We start from the raw sequence: 16233 nt of genomic DNA on the forward strand, positions 1-16233 counted from the left end.
AAAATATATTAGATAATAAATTACAGTAATTCATTACTCTTTTTCGACTAAATTTAATTATATTGACTACTAATTATTTTATTTTAAAATTAAATATTGGAAGTAAATTATTGAGCTTATGTTTTAATGTCAAAAAAGGATACAAGAGACGTCAAAATGTTTACGTGTAAATGTTTGTTATATTTGAAATTTGAAATTTGAAACTTTACAAATTTTGCATCCATCAAATCTATTTCGCCTTTTTAAAAGCGCGGATCAATATTTAGCAATATAATATAACAAATCAAATTGACAAAAGATCACGCACAAGAAAGAGAAACTGTGTCTATTTCATGCTAAATTGTCACATACTTCCTAGATCGAGGCAAATGTATATTCTTCATTTTTTTCTGCTATGTACAAATAATTTATACACATTGTGTAACGAAGATTTGACGTGTTGAAATAGAAAAAAAAAATCATAGAATATGACATTGATAGAGAATCAGAAATTTGGCGATCTTTTTTTCTTTGGTTTAGCCATTTGCTCGAAAGGAACCATGCACGTAAATTAAGCTCATAAATATTATAGAGGGAAAATGTAATTTCCAGTTTTAAAGAGCATTAGATTTTGATCCACGCTTTAAAAAAAGTATAATTTATTAACTTTTAAAAATTCTATTTAATATATATATTTTTTACTGAAAAGATATATGTGTGTTTAAAATATTTGTAACATAGTTACATTTATAATTGCGATGATTTTTTTGATAAAGTGTCTATAATTGAGATGATTGTATATGTTTATAAGAAAATAAAATAAATTATAATTGTAATTTGTAGTAGGTGGAGCCTAGATGTTGGATTTAAAGAGAAGTTCACTGTATAGTAGACACACACCTTCAAATCGCATAAGTAAATTTTGATTGGTAAAAATATTATTCGTTTATGTTGTTGTTTTGCATTGGTTTTGATTTATTTAATGATCAAACTAAGATGAGATAATCCATAACGTATTGATAATATTTTTTAAAGTCGTGTAAGTAAATCTGATTCTAGATGAAGCAATCTATTAGTATATAAAAAAAAAAATTCAAAATAAATAATCAGAATAAATTTGTATCTTTACCTTTTTGGGTAACATACTAAAACAATATTATGGTCTTTTTTTTCTTCTTAATATGCCTTTATGTTTTACAAAGTGTTTTTTGGTGCTGTTATTCAACAAACTTGTATATGTAAACAAAATTAATTTTGAAAGATTTGTTTCCTTATTTAATAGGCGAAATTAATTAAAAAGATCGTAAAATAAAACATTGTATGACATTATAAATAAATTGAAAATTAATAGTAAAATTCTAACAGAGATTCTGATTTAATAGATAATATAGATTCATTGAAAAAAATCTGATTGACATAACGAAAAAAAAATGTGGAAGCACTGTAGCTTAGTAGTTAAGGATTAAAGGATTCTACACCCAAGTCTAGGGTTCGCAACCTAGATTATGCAATTTCTTGCAGATTACAGGAAATCCTAAGAAATACGTAAAAAGTGAATCTGGTCAAAAGTGGATCTTCATAGGACGGCTCAGATAATACAGTTAAACGTAAATCTCATAAGACATGTAGCATTATCGGTTATCGTCTATAATCTTTCTTGTAGCATTAAAAAAAAAAAACTACAAAGAAAAATTTCTGGAAGAGGAAATCCTCCAAATAAGATTGTTTTTTGAGCGTTCACATTCGTTAGAAATTGAATAGGAAAGTAACCACAATGCAGATCTCAGTGTGTATAACCAATAAAACTTCCATAAACATTAGTTACAGTTGAAAGTTTGAAACTGTAATGTTGAAAACCATTTTAATTACCATTAACTTGAGTTATTGAAGAACTATTAAGTACGAACCGAAAAGAAATATTTCAAAGAACCGGTTTTAAAAATTCAGAGTAGCAAATAAAAACAAAAAGTATTAAAAACAAGGATTCAGAACAAATACAGTTTTGTGCTTATAATAAAACTTCCAGTTCATCTCATTCGATCTTTTTCTGCTTGACAACTTTCGCAATCACTCACTGCCTTGTTGAACCTGACAAGGAGACAGTTTTGTAACATGTTTCAGATTAATCTCTATTTGGCTTTTATGTCCATAACTTAAATGTATCATTTCCAAAACTATTCTATTTGTCTACTGTCTGTTGTATACCTTTGCTGGAGATTTTGAGAGAGACCTGGACCTGGACCTGGACCTGGACCTAAGGGGGCTCTTCTTCCTGTCAGGAGATGGCGATCTAGATTTTGATATTGATCTGGCAGGGGATCGTCTTGGTGATTTACTGCATTAAACATTTGATAAGCACAACAAGACTCCATCTGTTTAAAACGGGAGTTATATACACATGTTTAGTGTAAAGAAACGCACCTCATATCCTTCCTTGGGCTCTTGCTTCTGCTGATGCTGCGGCTACGGCTGCGATCACGGCCTCGACTACGGCTACGGCTTCTGCTTCTGCTTGGGCTTCTTGACTGGGAGCTTTCATATTTCTTAACCTGCACATAAGAATAAAACACAGTCAAAAGAGAGCAAACATAAAAAACGTAGACAACTAAGACTGCTAGGAGAAACCATACCCTTATATAGCCTCTAGCCCATGGGTTTTTGAACTCTGTATCATCAAGCTTCCTTATCTGAACAACAACAACAATCACAATTTCGCAATATCAGAAACTAAACAACTCACAGCTTTGATATGCAGCAAGAGAGAAGAAAAGAGTGGAATCTTACAGCATACTTCATGTCATCGTAGTTGGTGTAGTCAACAACACCATAAGCTCCTGGTCATATTAGTTATTAAAGATATGTCATGCTCACGTGTAGGAAAAAAAATAGATAAGAAATAGTCTGCCATTTCAATAGAGCATATAAGAAAGTGTAAACCAACGCACCATCACGGTCTCGAGTGACCTCAGCGAAGCACACATCACCAGCCTTCCGCATATGATCCTGAAATGATGGTTTTAATATGAAAAAAGAAAACCAAAATGTTGCAGCGTAGAGCATAAAGTAATCATCAAACCTTCAAATCTTGCCATGAAGCAGATGATGGAAGGCCACGTACGATAACTGCAGATAGCCATCCATGAATACATCAGAAAGAGGTACCCTCCAGCCAAAACTTTACCAATACGAAATTTGTCACAGAAAAAATACACAAACCTCGGAATTCAGAGTGTCGTGAGACGCCAAACCGAGCAGATCCACCACCGCCGCCACCACCACCACCACCACCTCCACGATAGCCACCCCCACCACCATATCCACCACGACGGTCACCTGAAGACTGTCCTCGCCCACCATGAGAAAGCTCAACCTGCATTCATAATGATTAGAAACAGCTGAGAACCAAAAAAAAAAAAAACCGTTTGGAATCCTGTCTGTGTCAAAGTGGTAAGGAAGTAATGAACGTTTTGTTACCCTCAAGCGGCAGCCGTCAAAGTTATAGCCATCACGGCCATCAACGGCGTCTTTGGCGTCCCGAGGGTGCTCAAACTACAAACATTCAACACAGAGCTTGGTTAAGTATAACTAAATCTTGTAAATTTGGTTAAGACCATGTAATATAAAACAACGGAGTGTACCTCAATAAAGCAATAACATGGAGGACGAGGTGGAACTTTCAATTCAATGTCAACAATGCGGCCATACTGCAATTGAGAAACATTGTCTTAGAACAGTTATGCAAAAAAATCAACGGAATGAAAAAAAAAAAAGGTAGCGAGAACCAACCTTGTAAAAGAGATCTTCAATCTCAGACTCCCTAATGTCGCCGGGCAAGTTACCAACATAGATTGACCGAGAAGATCGATCACTCATTGTTCCCAAAGGTTGTTGAAACGAAGCAAATAGGTTACTGCAGATATAGGAATAAAAGGAAACAAATAAATAAAAAGGAGCATAGTTTACTGGTATAGACAAAGAATATCCACTCAGACAGCAAACCAAGTGAAAGCAATCCTCAGTAAGAGTAGTGCTCCACAAGCTCCAAAATGCTTATTTGCTCCAATGTGCTCCAAAAGCTATTTTTAAATATTGAAATCTATTTTTTTTTTCTCTCCAGATCTTCCCAAAGTGAGTAAGAATCTCCAAAGATGAAAAAAAAAAGAAAATGAAACAAGTCCACATGGATCTCCCATTCCCTCTCTATATCCCTATGAACCATTGCAATGCTCATGTTCCAAGCGCATGCCATCTAACATAAAGAAAACATAAGTCATGACAAGATGTAACATAGAGACTAATGCATCTACCTTGTCCAGCTCCCTTTACTCAAAACATACAGCACAACTCTTTCAAGGACAATTAATCAATTATAACCTCATAGTCCTTGTAAAGGTACTAAGAACAGTGTCGCCACTACAACAGTTCCAAAACCGTTCTAACAATTACCAATTTAAAAAAAAAGAAGATCGAAACTTTAAGATTCAGACATCAGTATAAAGAAGACCCATCAATTGAATCAAGAAAGGGACCCCACGAGACAACACTACTGGATTCAGAATAAACCCTAACGCTTGAAGAGAACACGCGGAAACACAATCAGAGAGAGAGAGAGAGGGGTGAACGGCGTCGTACCAGGAGAAAGCAGCAGCGGAGAAGAAGCAAGTGAGACTCGAAATCGAAAGATGGATGGCTGTGACAGTTTATCTCTAGGGTTTTCTTTAATTTAATGGACTTATGTAAATTACCGACATTACCCTTACGTGATCTTTCAAGTCTGCTGATTTTATTTTTCGGTCCCTTCTTAAGCATTTTGTTTACCGAGATAACTCTAAATTACATAACTTTGCAAAAAATTCCCCTTCACTAGAGAAATGGTAAAAAAGTCTTCTTTTTCTCCTCTTTTTGTGTGTAATGGGTTACAATTGAGTTTTTGTGGAAAGAGACAAATAATTTCTGTTATTTTGAATCTTAGATTTCAAAATTGAGGTGTAGAAACTTAAATCTATTTTGTTTCCTGGAGAAGCAAAAAAAAAAAAAAATTGTCAAATTGTAACTTGCAAGCAAGAGGCCTTGTGAAGTCATTTCTGGACGAAGATTCATTAGAACAAAACCTACTTTACCTGAAACATCCCAAAAGAAACAACAAGGCAGTGTAAACATTATCAATCACAAGATCCTTTTTTTTTTCTTTTTTTTTCCTTTGGTCAAATACCAATCACAAGATCAAATCAGCAACTTAAACTTTCAAACCAAACTGCATAAGATCAATCATGTGACTTGCAAAAGATTGCGTTTTTTCAACTTTATACCACTATAAAAAAAAAAAAAGAGTTTTCTCTGCGTTGAAGGATAAAGAGAAGAAACAGTACCCGGTGGGTGGTGTGAACTGATCTTCACGCATCATCATCATCATGGTCATCTTCTTCTTCCTCGCCATCATTATCATCAATAGAATACAAACCCTCATCAGATTCTTCTTCGTATATCTGAAACTCTCCATCGTCGACAGCAAAGTCTCCATACAAACCAGGTTCACTCGTTGGAAAGCTATCGAACAAGCCTTGAAGATACGTTCTGGAGCTGTTCTCAGTATCTAGATCTTTTAATCGTATAGGAATATCTAAATAAACAATTACTCAAAAAAAAAAAAAAAAAAGAAGAAGCTAAACTTTGAAGGATACATCCATGGGAATCAATAGATATCTCATCGTCTGCTGTAGGCTGCAATAAGAAGGCAGAAGAGGAACCATTGAAACACTGAACCATTGCGGGTGAACATAAATTTATCTCTACAGTATATATTACCACATATAGTTCTTCTTCATCTTCTTCCTCTTCTTCATCCAGCTCTTCATCATCTCCATACTCATTAACAATAACATCAACATCATCGTTTGTGCTTTTAAACTTTTCCATGTCTTCAGAGCCTGCAGATCATAATACTACGGTTCAGTCGCTGCTGCTTCAAAGTCTTTCAAAGAACACATGTTCAATCATCCTAACACAGTGATATGTATTCAGATAATGTTTACCTCATTTCAAAATTCTTATCACACACATTCCTAACACACAGCTCACAAAGCACTCACTAGAGACTCAAACGTTAAAAGAGATGAGAAAACACAATATTTTGTTGATGATTTTACCTTTAGTTGGCTCCTTATGCTTCACTAGAGATGGTTTATGTGTCTCTTTAAAGGTTTGAATTTTTTCTGACCTCTCAAACTCTTCTTGAATGGATTTAAATACATCTTCGAAGCCTGACTCAGGAAACACAGACACAAACCTCACAGCCACACGGAGCCTCAAAGTATCTAGCAAGGCTTCTGAGAACCATCCTGTTTTGTGCTGCAAAACAAAAAAACAAGGAATCAGATCACAAAATTTCAGGACTCACAAAAGCTAAGATGAGAACTCACGCTACAAGTAGTCTGCTTGGGAGGCTTTCTTATCTCTCGCTGGATGTACTCGTCGTCGAGTTCAAATAACTGCAGAAATGTTTGGCATTTAAAAGGAAATAACTTAAAAGCACATATGTCGTTCCACCTTGGCTTTGATCTGTAGCATAGATAATAAAAACATATAATCAGACTTTTTTTCCTGCATAAATCTAAAGCTACGATACAATTTTATAACAATTATCTAAGAATGCAAATGTCATTCATATGAATAAGACTTACTTGTTAGTTGCATTGGCATCGCAATAACTTCGTAACTCAGGTGGAACCCTGAATTCCATTCTCTGATATCTGAAACACAATTATAACAATCTCAATCACTACACCTAACAAATGTCAAGAACCATACAATGACAATTTATGAAACTCACACACGAGACTCAGGATCGTTCCGTGGATCATAGCCTCTTTTAATCCAGAACCTAAGAAACGGACCGTTGGAGAAATAATATGCAGCCCTGAGCAGATACCTACAGAGAGCCATGATTGATCAGTGCAGTACTACTAGAAACAGCTCAGCATAAGAAACCTGTTTTAAAAAAAAAAGCTGGCTCACCTGTTTAACATATGATGTGTGCATTTAAGACCTTTATCAAGTAATCGTTGAACAACAGAGTCTCTGGTCCAAATAGGACGCTCTTCAAACAATGCAGAGAGTGATACCTGCCATTGCCAGTGGTGCGAGCTGGGAGATACAAATTCTTCCCAGTTTAGATTCTTTGGGATATGTATATGAGATAATTAAGGACAAGAACCAAACAAACATAGGTCTTCCTAACGAATTGGAAGAAATAGTATAAAGTAAAAAAAAAGGATATCTTTGACGCTAAAATCAATTGCAAATACTGGGCCAATATCCATCTGCATTATAAAAGAAAACAGCATGAACAAAACAAGTTCCACGTTCGTGATGGTTCATAAGAGTGAAACTGAGTTATACTATTTCATTTAGACGATTCAGATTAAAAATTTGTGAACTATCATCCAAATGGAGGTTTGTAAACCATCAAAACTCTAAACAAGACAATAAGTTCAGCTACAATGGCTGTACTATTGAAGTCAACTTTTGTTCCAAACAGACTGCGTATAGTTTATCTAGAAAACTTGGATGTTTTTATTTTCCCTTTGTTTACCTCATAAAAGTTCTGAGTGGCCGCATCATCTTTCTTTTTGGGGCCAGAAGTTGCCGGAGGTTTCAACCTGCAACGACACGAAAAAATTGAAAGCAGCACTATAACTGAAGTGACTACAATCAAACTAAGTTGAAACAGATAGAAGAAAAGGAGAGTAATCTTACGCCAAGTTGTCAGGTATATCTTTGGGTGCAAAGACCTGTGGCAATAACATCATAACATCTTCATCAGCCAACTCCATCAAATCACTGCCTCCTGCAAGGGGATCCACGTCCATCCACTTTCTCTTCTTCTGCCGCGCTATATCCGCGTGAATAGGAATAACATGCTGATAGTCAGCCATGCCTAGACAACGAATATGTATATGTGAGATAGTCAGTCATTTCTCAGATGCACGGGAGGAGAGCTACACTCTGACCATCGAAGTGAAATGCATCGGAAACACGAGCGACAATATCTGCACAGAGAGCTGGACTAGCCTCCTTCAAACATACATCACTAGTGGCAACAACAGGTTGGCTTCCAGGTTTCTTGATATCTTGCTTAGAAATTTTCAACAAAAACCCGCTGCAAGGACGTTGTTCTCCCAATGCAGGATGTGCGTAAGGATCCTCTGGCCGGAAACGCAACTCAAGCTTATTTGAAATTGATCCTCTTGCCTACCCACAAAGAAAGAAGACTCAAAACTGAATTAATCGTGCACCACTTTAACACAAGATTTTTACTAACCAGGTTTTATAAATGTACCCAAAAAAAAATCTAATGTATTATGTTGGTTAGGGTCTTAGATCTAAATGAATACATATACCATGACTTTATCAGCATGAAGCCTACAGAATCACTGTAATAACTAGCATACAAACACAACTTTCAGCATAAAGTAAGAGGCTCTTAAGGAAAAAAAAATTAGAGATTTACTAACCAACACCAACTCATAAGTATATGATCTATACCAAAAGAATAAAAATCGAAGGAGAGCTATATGGATACATAAAGCATGACTAATCAGCATATAGACACTATGGAATCACTGTAACAACTATGATACAAAGACAATTTGAAAGAGAAAAAAAAAAAAACTTACCTCAGTAATCCCTTGAACTCCTCCAAGGGTTTCAATGGCTCGGGGAATAGATGATGGGTATCCAGGGAAGTGCACTACAAAGGCCTCCTTGCTTGGCAAGGTACCTGAGACCGCTCCGTGTTCTATGATTCCCATTGTTTCTCTCCCTCTCTACTGTAAATGACAAGAAACAATGAGATAAGCCAGAGTACGTTTCTAGCCAATGAATGCTACACGATGGGGGGAATAAGAAGTAGTGTATATATTCCAATTGAATTCAACTTATATATGTTCTTCATTGCGTTTCCTTTCCCCTTGAAATTGATTACTAAATTATAAGTTTGTAATTGGGAGATTCGGTCTTACCGGACATATAAGAAAAAAACAGGAGTTGCGGAAGATTGCTTCAAGTTTCTTGTGTGTTTCCCGATATCGGCGACGGCGAATATTTCTCGCGGCTTCAAAAACCCTTTACTGTTTCTTTATGATAAATAAAATTAAATTAAGGGTTTTTAGTAATTAAACCCCTCAACTAAAGATGAATCGTAAAAAAAACCCTCAACTAAAAATCCTGTGAAATAAACCCTCAACTTTAGTTCCGTTAACATATATTACCCTCCGTCTAAAAAATCGTTACGGAGGGTGACATATGTTAACGGTTTATAAGTTGAGGGTTTATAATGTTGAAAACTTAGTTGAGGGTTTTTTTTACGATTCAAAAATAGTTGAGGGGTTTTATCACTAAAAGTCATTAAAGGGTTTTTAAGTTATTTATTATCCATTTATACATTGTTTTAGATTGATTTGTAAGCCTTTAAAACTAATTTATATTTTTAATATATTAATCTATTATAAAATTAATTTATACATCTTAAATTAATAATTTTCAACACGATTTACAACTTATTATAACTTCAAAATATTAAATTATTTGATATTTGGCAATAGTGATATAAAAAAATTGTGTGTTTATATCGTCATTTTCAAATATCAAATAATTGAAAGTTTCTAAGTTATATTAAGTCTTAAGTAGTATTGAGGATAATTCATCCATGAAGTCAATCTTTCTATTTGGAGTATGACGTACTTTTTCTTATTTTCATTATTTTCATCATGAGGCTTATACTTTCCTATTTTCCTATATTGTTCTTGATTTATTGTATTACTTTATGTTTCAAATATATTATTGATCAAGAAAATAAAAATATAATGTAGTTATTCAGAAATCAATGAGAATAAAAATAATCATGCATTATTTTGGAGGGGGAGAAATATGAATCGGATGACAGAAATCATGAAAATAGGAAAAAGTGCGTCATACTCTAAATAGAAAGATTGACTTCATGGATGAATTATCTCGACACTACTTAAGACTTAATATAACTTAGAAACTATAAATTATTTCATATTTGACAATGACGATATAAACACACAAATTTTTTTATATCACTATTGCCAAATATCAAATAATTTAATATTTCAAAGTTATAATAAGTTGTAAGTAGTTTTAAAAATTATTAATTTAAGATGTATAAATTAATATACAAATATATTAATGTATTAAAATTTATAAATTAGTTTTAAAGGCTTATAAATCTTAAAACAATGTATAAATGATAATAAATAATTTAATAATATTTAATGACTTTTAGTGATAAAACCCCTCAACTAAAGATGAATCGTAAAAAAAACCCTCAACTAAAAATCCAGTGAAATAAACCCTCAACTTATAAACCGTTAACATTTGTTACCCTCCGTCACGGTTTTTTAGACGGAGGGTAACATATGTTAACGGAACTAAAGTTGAGGGTTTATTTCACAGGATTTTTAGTTGAGGGTTTTTTTTACGATTCATCTTTAGTTGAGGGGTTTAATTACTAAAAACCCTTAAATTAAAGCCCATTATTATTAAAGAGAACTTCGGCGTCACGGCGATTCGAAGTCGGGCCTCAATATCATTCGTTAAACGACACCGTATGAACGAGCGAGCAAGGCTTGAAAGCCCTTAACTACAGAATTGATTTTGGGCTTATAGCCCATAGATAAACAGACGACTTCTTACCCAGAGAAAATAAATAATATCCTTTGAACCAGGAGCGAGCAGAGCAGGTTGACTTATCTCGAATTAAAAAAAAAAGTAAAAAAAAAGAGGATCTCAGCTGCATCAATGCGATTCGAACTAGGGTTTCCGTAGTGAATCAAAATCGGTAGTTTCGTCTCGTCGCAAAGCAAGTTCTTTTCCCTCCAAAATTGAGCTGAATTTGACGATGGCGTCGCGGTTCCAGGAGGCGTCACTGGTTACTTCGCCATCGTACCCTAACGCCGTCGCTTGGTCATCGGAAAATCTGATCGCCGTCGCCGCTGGCCACCTCGTCATCATCCTCGTGAGTTTTCCACTTGAATTGAACTTGGAATCTCCTTTTTTAAAAAAAAAATTGAACTGTGATTTGGTCAGAATCCGGCATTGCCAAGTGGACCTCGTGGGGTGATCTCAGTCCCTAACGCGGAGCCTTATCAGATTGGCAAGGTTCGCTATGAAGGTTTGTTCTTTCAATTTCCCCCCCATTATCGTGAAGATTCTGATTCTTCCTTACGGATGTTGTGCTGTAGATTTGCTTAGTGGTGGACTCTTACCTTCGAGTTTGAAGAGGGAAAGACATCCCTCTGTCCGCTCTCTCTCATGGTCTCACTTAGGAATGTCTCAAAACTACGGGTATTATTATTATTATTATCCTTATCTTTATAGCAGATTCGATTCTCCCAACTCATTCTTGTCTCTGGTTTCAAATAACTCTGCTTCTCAGCTGCTTACTGGCTGTTTGCTCAGCAGAAGGCAGGGTTAAGCTATACCGACCTCCCTTTTCTGATTTCTCTGCTGACTGGCTCGAGGTCAATAATTCATTATTACTTTTGCAAGTTTTTGTAACTTTTGCTTATGCGTTTCAGTTGATTTTATCTCGGTTTCTTTATTTTTTGTAGATTGCCGATGTATCTGATTTGCTTTTTGAGAATCTATTAAGCATCAACTTTGGAGAATCCAACAATCCTTCTTCTACCTCATTATCTAACAAGGTAACTTGTATCTTCTTAACTAATCAGTCAAACTTTCTATTTTACTTGCTCTCCCAAACTGTGTTTGTGGTCCTATATTAGAGAGGCATGATCAGATGGTTTGTAATGCGCACTCTCACCTTTCTATGTAGATGAGGACTCGTATTAACAAATAGTTTATGCTATGCATTGCCAGTTATTTAATTCAATTGTTATTATAAATCTTTGTTTCTTATCACTAACTGGTCACGGGTAACATTTTGATCCTCTGTTCTTTGTTTGTTACAGGATCAAGTGGTGCAACCTGACCATGAAGATGATGAAAGGATTCCAATTCTCAGGACACGCAAGCGAAGAAAAACGAGCCTAGACAACATGTAAGGAACATTTTTTTCTCTTTTCAATTCTTATTTTTTGCATACTACTTTAGTATTATGAGAGAGAATTTTGCATTTATCTTTTTTTTTTCCTGCTTTGATCACTTTACTAACTTGCTTTCATCGATGACTACATCTAGAAACTTGCGTGAAATGGATATTTCAGATCAAGCATCATGTTCCAAGCAAGATAACCAAACGGTGAATAATGTACTGCCTCGTTTCTCTTCACTAACTTCTTTTATGTTGCTCTTTATATTCCCTTTGAAACCTTCGTTTTCTATCCCTCCCACTTATTTTTGTTACTCTCTTAAGTTTCAGATTTAAAATCTGTTCCTGCAAATTTGATCACATCCTTCACTTTTGTGGAAACTTTTTTTTTTGATGGAGTTAGTATTAATATGAACCAAGATTATTTGATCAAATAAATCAATATCTTGAGCAATTTTGTAACTCTATCTAGTTTTTTTTTTTGATATAATATGGGTCTGTTTTTTTTTTTGGATTGAAGACTTAGTTTATGTTGTTTCGTTATTGATTTGATGCATTTCGACTTGTCATAGTTTTGAGTTCTAGGTGGTGCTTTATATGCATTTATTCACACCACATGGTTCTTAAAAGTTTTGACACACTCACTCTTAAGTGTCATTTAGTAAGAATCAAATCGCCTCATTGTGTCTATACTGATTCATTGTGTTGCCAGGTACTTGCGATTGAATTGTATGAACAGCCAAGCAATGCTCACAATTGTCACTCTTTGCCTAAAGCTCCGAAAAAGTGCAGTCGAGAGATAAGTCCAGAGAAGTATGTTTCTCGTGAGGCATTATTGTCCTCTCTTTCTGTCGCCTGGTCCTCTTTACTAACCTTCTCAACAGAAGGTTCTTCTTGTCAGAATCTGTTAAGATTCTCTCTTTTGGCAATTGGTTCAAAGTCCGGTTGTGTTTCCATATGGAAAGTCCATGCACCAGAAAGCTATCACATTGAACGTGGCAATGTATCTCCCAACGTGGAACTTACAGCTATTATTCAGGCCCATAGTTCATGGGTTTCAACGATGAGTTGGGGAATTTCTGGCTGCGATTCTTCCAATCCGCAAATGCTGTTGGTTACTGGGAGTTGCGATGGTAGGTAAGTCAGTTTTACATTACAAGATTTTTTTTGAATTTGTAAACCATTACAAAAGATGCTGTCAGTCATTGGATGTGTTATAAATCTTAATGTATATTCATTTGCATAGGTTTCTCAATGGAAGCCCTGGTTATAACATTTTCTTTCCATTTCTTTCCACAATTTTTGTAGTGTGAAGATTTGGATGAGCAACAAAGAAGACTTGCAAAAATCTGTTGAGGTCTACACATCTTCATTTTTTCTATTAAAACAGGTAACGTTTGTTATTTTTTTTCTCTGTGATTTCTACTTTGTCTTATTCTCAGCTTAGAACAGATTGGGTATGGCTTCTTGTGATTTCTGAGTTTTGTGACTATCCTCGACTTTTGATTGTGATCCTTTTGTAGTTTTCTGTAGCTAAAGTTTGATTTATATTCCGATTTGTCTCTGTAAATCCTTGTGATTTTCATCAAATGGACATTAAGAGTTTTATGTTTTGCCATTTTCCGGCTTTTTATAGGTTGTAGCGGTGAACCTTGTTCCGGTTTCAACGCTTTCATTTGTTGTGAACAATTACTCTGATGAAATGCGCTTGGCAATCGGCAAAGGATCTGGTTCCTTTGAAGTATGGAAGTGTGAAATATCTACCAGAAAGTTTGAACAAGTTGCTTCAACTAATGCTCATGACCAAGTGGTAAGCCTTCATTCTTTTGCTATAAACCATTTTATTGAATGCAATATATGGGTTCGATCTATTGATATATATATATGTCAATGTCTTTTAGGTTACGGGTTTAGCTTGGTCATATGATGGCCGTTGTTTGTACAGTTGCAGTCAGGTACACTATTTCTTCTCTGTAAGCTCAGCTTTTATATTGGTTGTCTTCTGTGTGACAAACAATAGTGATTTTCTTAGCCACAAGCTGAGCTATGAACTACATTATGATCGATCAACTATATTTTTCTTTTTAGCTATGTAGGTTGCATTAACTCCTTTAAAAATTATTGCAGGATAATTATGTCCGAAACTGGATCTTATCTGAGAATACCATCTCTGAAGTGCCAATTCCTGCAAACACTCCTGGTCTCAGTAGCACAAGTGATGTACGTCACTATGTGTTGCTTTCAATCTTGCCTCTTTGTATCTCTCTTCTTCTGATTTATCTTTACAAACAATGAAAAAAAAAATTGCAGCTTCCTGACGACTTTCTGTCATGTCTTGGTGTTGCATTGTCCCCTGGAAACCTTGCTGTTGCTTTGGTATGATCTTCCAAGCAAACTTGTTTGACTGTAGTTTTCAGAATATGATAACTAAGACTTGTCTAGAATGTTTGCAGGTCCGCAGCTTTAATATTGAACTCTTGAATCCGATGTACGAAGCAAGGTGATTGTCAAGAAGAAACGTTGTTGTGTCTTGCTCATTATTGCAAAACTTGACCGTTTTGTCCTGTTTGCTTTCAGGTCACAGAAGGCTGCTGTAGAGTTCATATGGAATGGTGCACAACAATGTGGAGAATCGGAATATTGTTCGGAGACGATAACCGAAGCTATTCTGGGATTCTCCAAGAACGAATACGCATACTGGGAATCTAATTTGCTATGGTCGTTGAAAGAGTTCAAAGATTATAATAAGCCTCTAGTTCTTTGGGATATGATAGCAGCTATGTTGGCGTTCAAACAATCAATGCCGGAGTTTGTTGAATTGGTAACAACCAAATGGCTCTCTGTGTCGTACCTTGGGTTTCATGCTGATATCCCCATGGAAGATCTTGTACCAAAGATCTCCAAACGCTTCTCTGATGTTCCTTCAAGGTTATTACATATTCTCAACGTAATCTCCAGACGTGTAATGTTATCAGAGCTCAAAACGGATGAAATCAACAGAAAACTGCAAGGTCAGAGAATGAACAATGAAGAAGAGACTGATCTGTGGCTCAAACTGCTCCAGGAAAGCGAAAGAGAGCTCCGGGAAAGATTGGTTGGTCTCAGCTTCTCCGCTTATCTAACTGCTGAGTCAGCTCCTTCCACTGGGAACTGGCATCCAGCGGGATTGGCTCAGATGCAACAATGGGTTGAGATCAATCACGATATCGTCGATAATCAGCTCCAAACACTTTCATTAGAAGTAAAATCTAGTCTAACAAGGTAATTAATCTCACATGTCTGCTTCTTCCCTTTCTTAACAACATACTAGAATGTTTCAGTTTCATATCTGCTATGTTTCTAATTCACACAGATCAAGTAGTAATAGCACAGAAACCGCATTAGAGGAAGAGACCTGTCCTTATTGTGCGGCGCCAGTCCATTTCAAGTCGCCAGAAGAAGCTGTTTGCCAAGCTCCGCACCAAAAGAAGAAGAAAGAGAGATGCGATCAAGGACACAAACTTGAGAGGTGTTGCGTCTCAATGCAAGTATGTCCACCCACTCCTTTATGGTTCTGCAAATGCTGCAACCGTTTGACTTTAGAGCTCGCTCCAGAGGCCTTATTCACATTGCCGTCGTTCCCGAATGATCTCAAGTGGCTTCCGGAATATTCCTTTAGCAAAGTTGCCTTCAAACCATTCTGCCTCTTCTGTGGAATTCTCTTGCAGAGAAAGCAGCCGGAGTTTCTGCTATCTGCTTCACCTGTATGATAGTAATAAGTTATTAAGAAGGGTTAAACTTGATACTGTATTTATTGGTTCTATAGTTTTTTATTTCACAAATTAAACTTTTAAGATGGTGAATCTAATCACCAATCTTGTACCATACATTAACCAATAGATGTAATGTACAAACTCGGCTATCAAAAACAATCTTGTCCCATATGTTTCTTCTTTGGAGATTTCGTGTTAAATGTTTAAAACCGATAATTGTCATCTGTTGATGTTAACACATACATGACCCCCGTTACATAACTCATTGGTAATGCGTGTTCTTATTGTGCGGCGTCAGTCCATTTCATTTAACATTCATTTAAAAAAGAAAAATAAATTGTATAACTCAAGTCTTTTTTAATTATACTTGAGATTTTACCGCGCTACGCGCGGTTTGTTTGTCTATAAACATTAAACCTTAGATTTTTT

The 16233-nt window shown here is 35.6% G+C and overlaps 3 protein-coding genes across 9 annotated transcripts; 1 reads left to right on the plus strand and 2 right to left on the minus strand.

Moving 5' to 3' along the window:
- Positions 1-1826: 1826 nt before the first annotated feature.
- LOC103875325 (serine/arginine-rich splicing factor SR34A) lies at positions 1827-4720 on the minus strand. 3 transcript variants are annotated; one of them, XM_033281218.1, is made up of 12 exons: positions 4612-4720; positions 3766-3889; positions 3618-3683; positions 3454-3528; positions 3196-3349; positions 3056-3102; positions 2925-2982; positions 2764-2813; positions 2610-2666; positions 2401-2528; positions 2185-2314; positions 1827-2067 (listed from the first exon to the last, which is right to left on the minus strand). In XM_033281218.1, exons 2-12 carry the CDS (start codon positions 3850-3852, stop codon positions 2047-2049), a joined length of 873 nt encoding a protein of 290 aa, XP_033137109.1. In that variant the 5' UTR covers positions 3853-3889; positions 4612-4720; the 3' UTR covers positions 1827-2046. The 3 variants fall into 3 exon arrangements, with proteins under 3 accessions (XP_033137109.1, XP_033137089.1, XP_033137121.1); XM_033281198.1 differs by having other exon boundaries at positions 3766-3903; positions 4612-4676; XM_033281230.1 differs by lacking the exon at positions 4612-4720 and adding an exon at positions 3979-4221.
- LOC103875342 (general transcription factor 3C polypeptide 5) lies at positions 4090-9139 on the minus strand. Of its 4 annotated transcripts, XM_009153860.3 has the most exons (16): positions 9000-9139; positions 8655-8807; positions 7989-8229; positions 7735-7915; positions 7571-7637; positions 7256-7298; positions 6994-7165; positions 6809-6907; positions 6660-6728; positions 6399-6537; positions 6126-6327; positions 5785-5906; positions 5661-5700; positions 5349-5578; positions 4612-5099; positions 4090-4228 (listed from the first exon to the last, which is right to left on the minus strand). In XM_009153860.3, the coding sequence occupies exons 2-14, from the start codon at positions 8787-8789 to the stop codon at positions 5373-5375; spliced, it is 1716 nt and encodes a 571-aa protein (XP_009152108.1). In that variant the 5' UTR covers positions 8790-8807; positions 9000-9139; the 3' UTR covers positions 4090-4228; positions 4612-5099; positions 5349-5372. The 4 variants fall into 4 exon arrangements, with proteins under 4 accessions (XP_009152108.1, XP_033136871.1, XP_033136896.1 ...); XM_033280980.1 differs by having other exon boundaries at positions 5661-5906; XM_033281005.1 differs by having other exon boundaries at positions 5661-5906; positions 8655-8804; positions 9000-9125.
- LOC103875310 lies at positions 8906-16026 on the plus strand. 2 transcript variants are annotated; one of them, XM_009153824.2, is made up of 17 exons: positions 8906-9141; positions 10532-11017; positions 11089-11173; positions 11244-11346; positions 11438-11522; positions 11613-11705; positions 11973-12061; positions 12202-12271; positions 12765-13189; positions 13361-13442; positions 13689-13862; positions 13954-14007; positions 14180-14272; positions 14363-14428; positions 14506-14552; positions 14630-15313; positions 15405-15990. In XM_009153824.2, exons 2-17 carry the CDS (start codon positions 10901-10903, stop codon positions 15799-15801), a joined length of 2664 nt encoding a protein of 887 aa, XP_009152072.1. In that variant the 5' UTR covers positions 8906-9141; positions 10532-10900; the 3' UTR covers positions 15802-15990. The 2 variants fall into 2 exon arrangements, with proteins under 2 accessions (XP_009152072.1, XP_009152078.1); XM_009153830.2 differs by lacking the exon at positions 8906-9141 and having other exon boundaries at positions 10888-11017; positions 11089-11160; positions 15405-16026.
- Positions 16027-16233: the final 207 nt, after the last annotated feature.

Source organism: Brassica rapa, chromosome A01 (assembly GCF_000309985.2).
Source record: "Brassica rapa cultivar Chiifu-401-42 chromosome A01, CAAS_Brap_v3.01, whole genome shotgun sequence".
Classification (NCBI taxonomy): Eukaryota; Viridiplantae; Streptophyta; class Magnoliopsida; order Brassicales; family Brassicaceae; genus Brassica; species Brassica rapa.

What these genes read in the sequence shown, in the direction of transcription:
- LOC103875342 (XM_033280980.1), bottom strand. Translation starts at nt 8,789, where the DNA reads ATGGGAATCATAGAACACGGAGCGGTCTCAGGTACCTTGCCAAGCAAG. An exon ending in GAGTTCAAGGGATTACTGAG is followed by an intron (nt 8,230 to 8,654) that starts GTAAGTTTTTTT and finishes CTTTGTGGGTAG; the next exon opens with GCAAGAGGATCAATTTCAAA. An exon ending in AACGATCCTGAGTCTCGTGT is followed by an intron (nt 6,729 to 6,808) that starts GTGAGTTTCATA and finishes ATTGTGTTTCAG; the next exon opens with ATATCAGAGAATGGAATTCA.
- LOC103875325 (XM_033281218.1), bottom strand. Translation starts at nt 3,852, where the DNA reads ATGAGTGATCGATCTTCTCGGTCAATCTATGTTGGTAACTTGCCCGGC. An exon ending in TTGACGGCTGCCGCTTGAGG is followed by an intron (nt 3,350 to 3,453) that starts GTAACAAAACGT and finishes TTATGAATGCAG; the next exon opens with GTTGAGCTTTCTCATGGTGG. An exon ending in ACGACACTCTGAATTCCGAG is followed by an intron (nt 3,103 to 3,195) that starts GTTTGTGTATTT and finishes GGCTATCTGCAG; the next exon opens with TTATCGTACGTGGCCTTCCA.
- LOC103875310 (XM_009153824.2), top strand. Translation starts at nt 10,901, where the DNA reads ATGGCGTCGCGGTTCCAGGAGGCGTCACTGGTTACTTCGCCATCGTAC. An exon ending in GGAATGTCTCAAAACTACGG is followed by an intron (nt 11,347 to 11,437) that starts GTATTATTATTA and finishes TCTGCTTCTCAG; the next exon opens with CTGCTTACTGGCTGTTTGCT. An exon ending in GTAAAATCTAGTCTAACAAG is followed by an intron (nt 15,314 to 15,404) that starts GTAATTAATCTC and finishes TAATTCACACAG; the next exon opens with ATCAAGTAGTAATAGCACAG.